Source organism: Nicotiana sylvestris, chromosome 7, assembly GCF_000393655.2.
Source record: "Nicotiana sylvestris chromosome 7, ASM39365v2, whole genome shotgun sequence".
Lineage (NCBI taxonomy): Eukaryota > Viridiplantae > Streptophyta > Magnoliopsida > Solanales > Solanaceae > Nicotiana > Nicotiana sylvestris.
Window position 1 is genome coordinate 141338755 of NC_091063.1, and position 12943 is coordinate 141351697.

The 12943-nt window shown below is 36.4% G+C and overlaps 1 protein-coding gene across 1 annotated transcript; it reads left to right on the forward strand.

Annotated features, from left to right (window-relative positions):
- The first annotated feature begins 5838 nt into the window (after positions 1-5838).
- LOC104224359 (protein NRT1/ PTR FAMILY 8.1-like) lies at positions 5839-9020 on the forward strand. The gene is made up of 4 exons (XM_009775989.2): positions 5839-5944; positions 6033-6250; positions 6951-7504; positions 8189-9020. Exons 1-4 carry the CDS (start codon positions 5839-5841, stop codon positions 9018-9020), a joined length of 1710 nt encoding a protein of 569 aa, XP_009774291.1.
- Positions 9021-12943: the final 3923 nt, after the last annotated feature.

Here is a 12943-nt window from a genome sequence, read left to right on the forward strand (position 1 = left end):
TATCATGATATTTACAACAACTTTATGTCAGCTGGTCAGCTTTTTCAGTTCGACAAGACAACACACACATAACGTACTATCTAATGGTGTTATATTTTGCGTGTTAAATATCATGATGTTGACAAGACAACTTTATGTCAGCTGGTCATCTTTTTCAGTTCGACAAGACAACGCACACATAATAAATATACATATAATATTATTAAATTATTATTTAAATAGGTAAAATGGGAAAGTACAAATCATAATTAACAAGCATAATTTTATTTCATAAATCTTGCAATATAGACACAACAACTAATTATCACAACATCAACTCATGGGTAGTTAGGTACACTAGAAGAACACCCACCCCGAGCTTGATTATTGTTGTCACCCAAAGGACATTTTCTACGGTCGTGTCCTATTTGCGAGCATATACCACATTTGCGCATATAAACAGTGTCACTAACATCCATTTGGTTCCGTATACGCGTTCTCTTCTGCACCTGTCTTTTACGCAAATAGGACTTGTTACACACCATTTTAAATGGTTCTGGAGGCCAATAATGCTTAGCACCCACTGGCTGCAACTGACCATTATATGTGTTTAGGTACTTGGAAACATTATATTGTTGATCAACATAGTTGGTCACCGCATAACCAACACGTTGAAAATACTTGATGGCATGTGAGCAAGGCATGTGGTAGATGGACCATTGCCCACAGGAGCATAACCTTGCAGATTGATTTACAGTATGTACATTATTACCCTGATTATTATGGATAGCGGTGCGAACTTCAAAAATACCTCTTTCGTTATCATACTGCAAAAATGAATGCCAATGTGCTCGCCGTCTGTATTTCTCAAATCTCTTCATAGGCACTGGCATAAATTCAACACCCCTCTCCATCAATTCCGTTACAGATGTAGACCGTTCAACAAACCTCTCCACCATCTGCTTGAACGACATCCGCACCATGGCTGTGATGGGCAATCCTCTTGCCGACTTCAATAACCCGTTGAAGGACTCTGACACGTTTGTAGTAAGAATTCCCCATCGTTTGCCACCATCCGCATGCAACGTCCACTTTTTAGGGCCATGTCGCATTAACCAACGATAGGTTGCCTCGTATTCTTGCCTGATAGAATCCATATGCCTCTGAAATTTATGCTGTTGGTGGTCTGTTGCTACCATCCACATCAAATCATGTAGATCCTTGTTGGGATATGCCTTCTGGAAATTGGACTTCAAGTGCCTCACACAATAACGGTAGTATGCATAAAGTTCTTGCCATGCAGGCAAGTTCTCCACAGAACTTAATATACCACCGTGCCGATCAAATATTAGACAAATACCTGAACGCTGTTTGACAACGTGCTCTTTCAGGTGGTTCAAAAATAGCATCCACGTCTCGGTGCTTTCATTGGCACAAACAGCAAAAGCTAGAGGAAATATCTGTCCATTAGCATCCACTGCCACGACTATCAATAGCTTGATATCGTACTTTCCATAGACATGAGTTCCATCTATGGATATTACGGGTCGACAATGCGAAAAACCATCAATTGCTGGCTTAAATGCCCAGAACACGTAATTGAATATGTATTCTGGTATTCCCAAACTCTGATCAAGCTTCCATTCAACAACTGTCCCGGGGTTAAAGTGTTGCAGTACGGCCATGTACTTTGGCAGAGATGCAAATACTTATCCCAATTACCGTAGACAATTTCAAACACTTGTTTGTGCCCCAGAAATGCCTTTCTTTTCGTAATGGTATGGCCATATTCCTTGTGGACTGATGTAATGCACTCTTTGATTGTATACCTTATGGATTCTTCGAGGTGCGGAATAAGTACAAGAGAAATCAAGTCAATATCCAAGTTGAAGTGATTCTTGTTGAATGTGTCCATTTAGCATGTGTGGGTGGGAATGTATTTACCCAATTTCCACATACCTGTCTTCTTCTTGGTCGCACGCAACATCCAATTACATGGCCAAAACCACATGCGGCAACGACCTTGTATACCATCGGACTTGACTCGCATACCTGCATCTCACGACACTCTTTTACGTTGTGCATTTTACAAGCCCCGCTTAAGCGCGCTTTATCAGGAAAAAGCATCCCCTTTGCAAGCACCGTTGGTCTAGACTCATCCGACATTGCTGTCCGGATTTCATCAAAATCCTTTGTGAGAGCTTCCACATCCGACACGGTTGGCAAGTTATCAATGTAAGGAATCTCCCTTAAATGAAACGACACTTCGGACTCGTACACTCTTCGTCTAGGGGGGTCTCTCTTCAAATCAGATTCTTCCTCATCATCTTGCTCATCACCATCCTCACAAGGAAAGGGTGTCTCGTCTCCGGATTCATCGACATTGTTATCGTAATCACTGTTCTGTTTCTCACTCTGCGCATCTGCCAGATCCCGATGTAATACGTCGTTTTCGATCAATTGAGTGAGTACGGGTGGTTCAACTTGCTCGTTTTCACTGCACAACCAACAAAAATATGAGCTACTAAATTATTAAATGCTTTCCATATGGCTATATCACTTCACTTATAAGTCGTAAATGTGATGAAATTCCATGATGGACATTTTCAATTAGGTGATGGCTACCGGATGGGCCACTTGTAAAATTCATATTCGGCCGGTACCCCCTACTAAATATATGAGCGTTAAATACAAATTCAATACGCCAAAAATATACATAATTAACACAAATAAAAATTGAAGTTTACCACTTGTCTTGTGAATTATGGAAAGCAGGGTATAAATTATTTTCTCGTTGCTCATTCGCCGGCAATGATATGTTTAAATCAAGGAAAACTCTTTCATCCGGAACTTGTCCGGCAAAAACTGCTCCAAAATAACCACCCGATGACTGGGGGTTATCTTTACTACGCACAACCTCATTTTTTGGAACGTCTTCGACCTTCACGTACATCTCCAACATTGTGATTACAAGAAATTCCCGGCTTTCGTCCGGAGTCCTCAGAAAATCACTCAAAGTTTCATTATCGTCGATGTTAAGCTCCGAGTAAAAAGCAACCCCTTGCGGAGTGACGGAATACGGATATCTTCCGGTTACTTTAAGTATCACTGAACGTTTCCTCACACTCATTTTTTTGCATAAAAACGATATCAATTTATCGTACTCCATCGTAAGTGACAATTTAACATGACACTGAGCAGGTAAATAGTAGCCCACAGAGTTATTCTCCATCACAACCTCATTCCCCCAATATAATGTAACTCTTATTCTACGCTCTTCAGATATAATGAAAAAATGCTGGAGAATTTAACAACAATAAACATTTCAACAAGAGTTAAAATTTTTTTTGAATGAATTTCTATACAATCTTAATCTCTTTATATAGGGAATGACTAGCTGCGAATTTTTTTTATATATATATATAGCGCCCAAAAAGTTGGCACTATACACGTCATTGAAACTAGGAATTATTGGTGGGGTCAGAAAAAAGGAGTATAGCACCAAAATACCAGGCGCTATATATAAAAATTTATGTATAGTGTCAGGTATTTTGGCGCTATACCTGGGCGTGTCAGCTTTTTCAGTATAGTGCCACAATACTTGGTGCTATACATTGATGACACAATTAATGTTAATATATAGCGTCAAGTATTGTGGCACTATATATAAAAATGTTACTTTTTTTTTATCACCCATTTATGTATTTTGAGTCCCAAAGAATCACAATTGGGTTAAAGCCTTTGGAAATCAGAGCAAGTAGAAATCGGGATTGATTGATCGATAATGAGAAGACACAGACTGATCCATTAATGCAATCAATTAATCAATTACTATGGATTGAAGTGTGTGCCATGGCGAAATATCTACACTACATTCATGACCCCCCACCCCCCCCCCCCCAAAAAAAAAAAAGATACAAAAGGATTATTGAGGCCAACAATAGCCGATAAATAACTTTTAATAATAGCTATAAAACTTTACAAGTTTAAGTAAACACTACTCCTTATATCAGTAGTCGTGAACGTTGAAGAGTAGTAATGGATTACTTTTTTCTCTATTCATCCGATATTCTGATATTGAGTTTTGAAAGGCTTAATTATTAAAAGGAAAGGTACGTCCTACTAGGAAATTTTGAATTGTCAAGCCCGAATCGAAATCTTCCTTTAATGGTAAAGGACTTCTATCTTACTATATATATACTCTTTGATGATATAATAATACTTTGGGTGATGATTGAGATATGCATATTTCGTGGCAAGTCAATAATTTAGGCATAGCTCCAAGTCAGTCGATTAAAAAAAAAAGGGTTGAATGGGGCTAAGTGTAGTCCAAATTGACCCATAAGAAAATTTATCAAAATATTTATATAAAAGAAATAACAAATTTTAAGAAAATAAACAAAGAAACTAAATCCTGATTAGAGTTGTACATGTTGAGTTATGATACATTATTTAGATTATCTTGACTCAGCTCGTTTTATCCCAAATAATCTTTTAACTGATTAATAACAGTCCATTTATTGATTCATACCATTTTGATCCGTTTCAAATTCGGCTCAACTTGCCTATTTGACACAGCCTAGTTAGGTTAGTAATTTGTGAGGAACTTTTGCAATTTCCTCAAAGAGGAAGAAAATGGATTAGATGGTGGGAGTTAAGGGTGTACATGGACTGGGTTGGTTCAATTTTTATCAAAACAAAACCAAACAAAACTAATTATATCAATTTGGTTTTGTTGGTTTTTTCGAGTTTTTTTGTTTTGTTATATAAATATTATTTCAATTTTATTTTATTAAATTTTTTATAAGTAAATATATGTTAAATAAAAATTTAAAAGATTAACTAATATATGATCTATTAAAATATTTTTATGGAAGAATTTTCTTAATAATACGTGATAGTTCTTTTTTAGTCGTCTAACAATAATTTTATGTTGATGTATACTTTCAAGGTTAACTAAATTTAATAATTAAACATAAAAATAAACATGAACCTATATAATGATATGTTCTATTTAATTTTAAATTTTCGAAATACCCTTTCAAATTCGTAAAAGATATAAGAATTTAGTAGATTTTGACATATAAATATGGAATAACAAAGAGATTGACGCATTTCACTAACACTTGATAAGAAAGTGATCATACAACTCATTATTTAAAGTTAATAAATATAGAGCACTTTATATTTAACTAAATATTACATCCCATAAGAGAATCACAAATATTTTTGACATTTTTTGAAGAAAAATCTATAAAAATGCTTAAAAGTATATTTAAAATTATATATTTATATGTCGGTTTGGTTCAGATATTTTTACTCAATACCAAACCAAATCAAATCAAATCTAGTCGGTTTTTTTAATTTAGTTGGTTTGATTTTTTGATTTGGTGCGATTTTTCTGTTCGGGTTGTAAATCCTAGCGGGAGTGTAGGATAACGGAGGTCCAGTGAATGTGTGCATGGCTGAAAAATGGAAACCATGCACGCAGCCATTCTGTATCATCTTATCATTTCCAACTTCCCCAATTAATTACTTATCGTATAAATAAGCTGGTCCGTTTCCTTCTTTTCTTGAATCTTGAACTTCCCAGCTACCTATATATATATATATATATATACACCTCTGTCCAACCGCTCTGCAGACTGCAATAAGACAACCAACATCCCGAGGTACACACATTATATATAAGACTGCTGGATAGTGTGTCCGCTGAAACTTGAATTTTGTTTCGCGTTGTGGATCCTAAAAGAACTCTGTCATACACGCAATACTAATATAAATTAAAGAGCAGCATAAATTCCTTAAAGACGGTGAATAAGTTCAATTGAAGCATCTATATTGTGATATCAAGAATATATGGCGGAAGATGATAAGTATGTCAAAGATGGAACAGTGGATTACAGAAACAATCCAGCAATCAAGAAGGAAACTGGAACTTGGAGAGCTTGCCCCTACATCCTTGGTACTAATTTCTCATATACTTCGAGTTGTTTCTTTTTTATAAAGAAAATTCACCTTTTACTGAAGTACAATATTTTTTTTTGTAACAGGAAATGAATGCTGTGAGAGGTTGGCTTATTATGGAATTAATACGAATCTAGTGAACTATCTCAAGTTTCAGATGAACGAGAGTAGTGTTGTGGCAGTTAATAATGTCACAAATTGGTCAGGGACGTGCTATGTCACACCTTTGCTTGGTGCATTTCTAGCTGATGCCTATTTGGGAAGATATTGGACAATTGCTGCCTTCTCAATCATCTATGTCTTTGTAAGCCTCTTTTTGTTTATTTTGCATACTGAGAACATAAAATATTTTTATAATATTTAGTCATTTAAAAGATAACTGCAAATAATTGTTCATAAATTAAAATATAGTATCAATAAATTGGAAAATAAGGCAGGTAGTCTGCTACAACGTATTAAAATATATTGGTAGTATAAAAGTCCTTACGTTGTCACCGGGGGCCGCTCAAGCTCTTCGACATCAAGTTCATCTAAATTCAGTATTTTCGATAGAGAATAAAATCTTTTGTGTAAAGAACCACACAAGAAATAACAAATATTATATCTGAATCCATAATTTGAAAAGTAAAATACATTCAATGCTAAATTTTTTAAAAATTAACTCATAAAGTTAAAATTTTAAATCCACATCCTATTAGCACTAGAAGAGGTAAATGAATAGGTTGGATTAAACTTGGGTAAGTCAAAACAAGTCAAATCAATAAATGAGTCATGCTCTAACTCACCCAAAGTTTTCTTGGGTCAAAATAAATTAAGTCAAGATGTGTCAAATAAAGAGTCGGAAACCAACCAGCCCAACAAGATTCAACCTCCCGCCGGTTTCATTTTGCTTTTTGGAAGAAAAAGTAGTGAAAGCCTAATGTATTTTTCTAAATTTAGCTTTAGTGTGTCTAAATATTTTCCAATGGAACATCCAAATAAATCCAGAGTTTTAATTTATGCAGGGAATGACGGTATTGACATTATCAGCATCAGTGCATGGACTAAAGCCACCTTGTGATGACAACAACACTTGTCACCCTAAAGGGATTCAGATTGGAATTTTTTACCTAGGACTTTATCTGATAGCCCTAGGTACAGGTGGAATTAAGCCATGTGTTTCATCATTTGGGGCAGATCAATTTGATGATTCTGATGAAACTGAAAAGAAGAAAAAAAGTTCTTTCTTTAATTGGTTCTATTTTTCAATTAACATCGGTGCACTTGTTGCTTCTACTGTTCTTGTTTGGATACAAACAAATGTTGGTTGGGGCTGGGGTTTTGGTATCCCAGCTGTGGCTATGGCTGTTGCTGTTGTAAGCTTTTTTTCAGGAACAAGACTTTATAGGAATCAAAAACCTGGTGGTAGTCCACTTACTAGGATTTTTCAAGTGATTGTTGCCTCTTTTAGGAAATTTAAAGTGAAGATTCCTAGAGATAGTTCTCTTTTGTATGAAACTGTTGATGAAGAGTCTGCTGTCCAAGGTAGCAGGAAGCTTGATCACACTGAACAATTGAGGTATATCTTAAATCATTTTAACTCATATGCACTCAGGTTTAGGGTTTAGGATACAGGCATCTATTATATCGAATTTACCCGATAGTCCCCATTTTGGTAAAGTCAAAGTCACTGAATGGGTAAGTCACCAATCCCCGGACTATGTAATGCAATATAAAAACTTGTAAGGTAGTTATCTTTTACGTAATTTGGTAGATAAAAGTTCTTTTTATATTGCCAATATATAGAAGTTAAACTCAACTTACAAAGTTACAATATACTCTTCATTTGTTTGTTCAATATAATTCATTCCTTATTAGAATATACTCTCCATGCATTGTCAGTACAAACGCAGATCTAGCATGATTATTATTATCATCCACTTTGTTCAATGGAGCCATAGAGTTGCAAAAATTGAAGACTTGGGTTCATTGAATGAATGTCTTTTATAAGATACGCCAAAAGTCATACCCTTGTTAACTAAATGAATCTAACTTATATACACTGCAAGCGTAAAAAATTTCTTTTCGTTCAATATAATGTTGACATGTCATAGCAGGTTGTATGTCTTATTTTACAGGTATACTTGTTTCAATTATCAGGTGCTAGTAGTTATCTTTTAGGTGACTTAATAATGTAAAAAAGGTTTTTACGCCCATCGATGTATATCGATTTTTAATGCTTTGATATTCATTTTCTATCCAGTTTCTTTGATAAGGCAGCAGTGGAGACACAATCAGACAAAATCAAAGGCTCAGTTAATCCATGGAGCCTTTGCACTGTGACACAAGTTGAAGAACTAAAATCAATCATAAGGTTGCTGCCTATATGGGCAACTGGTATTATCTTTAGCAGTGTGTATAGTCAAATGGGAACCTTATTTGTTCTCCAAGGCAACACAATGGATCTTCACATGACCAATTCCTTTGAAATTCCTTCAGCTTCTCTTTCCCTTTTCGACACGATTAGTGTCATTTTTTGGGTACCTGTCTATGATCGTGTCATCGTTGCATTGGCAAGAAAATTCACGGGTCACAAGAACGGTTTCACACAGCTTCAGAGGATAGCAATTGGCCTAGTGATTTCGATTTTTGCGATGCTGATTGCTGGAACATTGGAAATGGTAAGACTAAGAACTGTAGGAGAACATAATTACTATGAGATGAAGCATATTCCTATGTCAATTTTCTGGCAAGTTCCTCAGTATTTTGTCATAGGTTGTGCTGAAGTTTTTACCTTCATTGGACAATTGGAGTTTTTCTATGAGCAAGCTCCTGACGCGATGAGAAGTTTATGTTCTGCTCTCTCTCTTATAACGACCGCGCTTGGGAACTATTTGAGTACACTTTTGGTCAATATAGTTACAGATATGAGCACTAGAAATGGTGGTCATGGTTGGATTCCTGATAATTTGAACTATGGTCACCTTCACTATTTCTTCTGGCTTTTGGCTGTGTTAAGTGTGCTCAATTTTGGTTTCTTTCTATTTGTTGCAAAATTTTATACTTATAAGAAGGCAATAGGTCCATCTTCATGATTAATTCCAATTAGTAACAGTGTTATCAGAATGGTTCTCCCTCAACACCCTCATAATTAGTTTTCCTCTGTTTCTGCAAGTTACAATATTGTATTCAACATTCTTGATTTTCTGAAATGAGAATTAAGGTTGTTTTCTTGTTTTTCTGAATTTCAGTATGGTAATGCATTATATTTGGTAAAAACATATTGGCCGGTAACTAAATGCCGATGGAGCCTATGTTTAATGGGTTCAACATGGAACATATATCGATTTCTAGGAATGTTAGAGGTGAACATATCAAATTTAAATTTTGGATCTGCTTCTGTGCTAGACCACTAGTAAGTGTCTTCATCATCTAAAGAAGTTGTAAAAGAAATAGATACTTTTGTTGAAAGGAACTGCAATGATCCTTATTTATTTGTTCAGATGGGGATTGATGTATTCCTCTGATCAGCCCACAGTGACATTAACATAACTAGGAAATTCTACGTATCATTCATCTTTCCACCCAAAGGCAAGTAGCCTAAGGAGGAAAGGTGATGACTAACAATGTAGACTGGATTTTGGATAAGTGGTAAATGTGCTAAAAAAAACAAAGTTAGGGGAAGAAAAGAATGTAAAACAACCAAGACCTAAATCATGAGCTATTATTAGAAAGAGAAAGGAATATTCTGATGAAGTTGTGAATAGTTTAAGAGAGTGGATGCCCATGCTGCTATGGACACCCATTGCCCTTTACTATTTGGTGTTGAGTACTCCTATTTCTTTTACTATTTGATGAAGTGAAAGTTTACTTTTAGGCTTATAAATAGCCTTGTAGTCTGATGGGTAAAGACACAAAGTGAAAAAAAAGAAAAGAGTTCTCTCATTCCTTATATTGTATATGTTTTTGTTATTTTATTTTGCTACATTACTTTTAGTTTATAACACGTTATCAGCATGAATTTCTAAGCTTGCCCTTCACTTGCATTGGATTCATACTACTATCACTTTACCAACTGAAAATAAAATTCTTCGTTCTTCAGTTGGATCCAAGTTGAGTTATGAAATATATGCCTTCCGAATAGTGCTACAACTTATACTATACTAAGAGAAAAGAAATATTTTTCTTATTTGATTATGACAAAGGCCTATGTAAATACAATATCAGGTGGTACAAAATTAATTGAGGACCCTGGAAGAGAGGCTTTATTACAACATGGTAAAGCAATATTGGCTATAAATAATATCTTGTATTATAGTAAGTCTCAAAAAAACTTATTTAGTTTCAAGGCTGTTCGCCAAAATGGCTACCATGTTGAGACTGCCAATAAAGGAAAGGTTGAATATATTTATATTACTATAATAAAAATGAAAAAAAGATGTATACATGAAAAGTTACTCATATTTTCTCTTCCTTGTAACACACAAGATTAGTATGGTTGAATCACATGTCGTAGTAAATAAAAAGTTTACTGATTCTAATGATTTTATCATTTGGCATGATCGGTTGGACCATTTCGGTTCTAATATGATGCGTAAAATAATTAAGAATTCACATGGGCACACATTGAAGAATCCGCAATTTTAAAAAATCCCTTGTGCTACTTGTTCTCGAGGAAAATTGGTTATTAGACCATCAACAACTAAGGTTGAGATTGAATCCCTGCACTTTTGGAACATATACAAGGTGATATATGTGGACCCATACACCTTATATGTGGACCATTCAAGTATTATATGGTTTTGATAGATGCATCTACAAGATGAATATTGCATTTGCAAGGTTGTTGGCTCAAATAATAAAGTTAAGAGCACAATTTTCAGATTATGCAATTAAGAAAATTCGCCTTGATAATGATGACGAGTCTACATCTATAACGACCTGGCCAGTCGTTTCGAGAGTTATAGCTCTGTTCCCCCATTTTCTGATTTATTTGTGTTCTTCAGCTGTAATATGTCTTACCGGGTCAATTGGTTCGGGTCCGGAGTGGTTTTGAAGTGAATTGAGACACTTAGTCTCTTAGGTGAAGGTTTAAGTTGGAAAAGTTGATCGGATATTGACTTATGTGTAAACGACCTCAGATTTGAATGTTGATGGTTCCGTTAGATTCGTTGAATGATTTGGACTTAGGAGCGTGTTCGGAGTGTGATTTGGAGGCCCGTGGTAGAATTAGGCTTGAATTGGTGAAAGTTAAAATTTTGGCAATTTTGGCCGGTAGTGAAATTTTTGATATCGGGGTCGGAAAAAAATTCTGAAAGTTGGAGTAGGTTCGTGGTGTCATTTTTGACTTGTGTGCAAAATTTAAGGTTATTCGGACATTGGTTGGCAGGTTTCGACGTCATTTGCGGAATTCGGAAGTTTAGAAGCTCTTAGGCTTGAATCCGAGAGTTTTTGGATGATTTGATGTTATTTTGGGTGATCCGAAGGATCGACTAAGTTCGTATGATGTTATAGGAGCTGTTGGTATGTTTGGTTGTGGTCCCGAGGGCTTCGGGGTGATTTCGGGTAATTATCGGAGTGTTTGGAGTTGGAAAAATGCAGCTGAAGCTGTTGTTGCTGGTGTTTCCGCGCCTGCGGAGTGGGAACTGTAGGTGTGAGGTCGCAGAAGCATATGGTGAGGCGTAGATGCATAGTAGGATCGCAGGTGCGGCTTGGTCCCCGCATATGCAATGGCCGCAGATGCGGTCAGGTGATAGCAGGAGCGAAGTCAGCCCTTTTAATGAATCTCCACAAAAGTGGAGCCCTTTTCGCAGATACGGTTCCGCATGTGCGGAACTAGGACCGCAGATGTGGTTTAGCTGGGCAGAAAACCCCAGCTCGAGGTTCTACTCTCCATTTTCAATTTTGGACTTGAGGAACTCAGAAGAGAGGCGATTTTTTAAAGGATTTCAAGGAGCAACGTTGGGGTAAGTGATTCTAACCCATAATGGTATAAATTTCGTGAATCCATGGCTTTATTTATCATCTAATTAGGGATTTGAGCTAGAAATTTGGAGATTTAGGTCTTCAGAATTGGAGAGTGGATTTTGGGGATTTGAGTGACCAAATAAGGTCGGATTTTGATAAATTTGATGTGGTTATACCCGTGAGTGAATGAGATTTCTAGTTTTGTGAATTTTGTTGGATTCCGAGATGTGGACCGAGGGCCGGGTTTGAGTAGATTTCGGATTTTGGTTAGAATTTGATATTTTTCTATTGGAATTGGTTCCTTTAGCCTATATTGATCGTATTGTATTGCTTGTGGCTAGATTCGGGACATTTGGAGGCCGATTTGAGAGGCAAGGGCATTACAGAGTAGGATTTTGCTTGGTTTGTGTTAAGTAACACTTCCAAACTTGGTTCTGAGGGTTCGAAACACCGAACTATGTGTTATGTGATTAGTATTGAGGTGACACACATGCCAAGTGATGGGCGTGCGGGCGTGCACCGTGAGAATTGTGGCCTGGGTGATTCCATGGCATCATTTAGTGACTCTTTCCTATTGATATCCATGTTTTCATCGTGTGATAAAGTAGTTGAGCTGTAAATTATGCTAGATATCATGTTTAGGCTTTGTGCCGGTATTGTTTGGACCCTTAGCAGTCGTTGTTTGCTGTCATCTCACTAGCTTTCATTTAATATTTCATTCTCAGACATGATCATGTATTTTTATATCATATCTCAGTCTCAATTATTTGTTGATTCATCATATCATTGTTCCGGGTGGTTTTCATGACATTGTGAGCCCGTGGTGAGACTGGAGAGGTTAATAACTGAGTGAGTCCTAGAGCCTGGTTATGAGTGACAGTTATGTTATCGGATTGCACGCCGCAACGGTTATATTGATGATGGTGATAGTGCTTGGGCTGCAGAAGCCCCTTCGGAATCTGTAACACACCCCCAGTGAGCGTAGTTGATATTATTGAGGGATGGATCTTCCCTGGACATGGATCTTGTCCGAAGCATTGATACCTGGAGA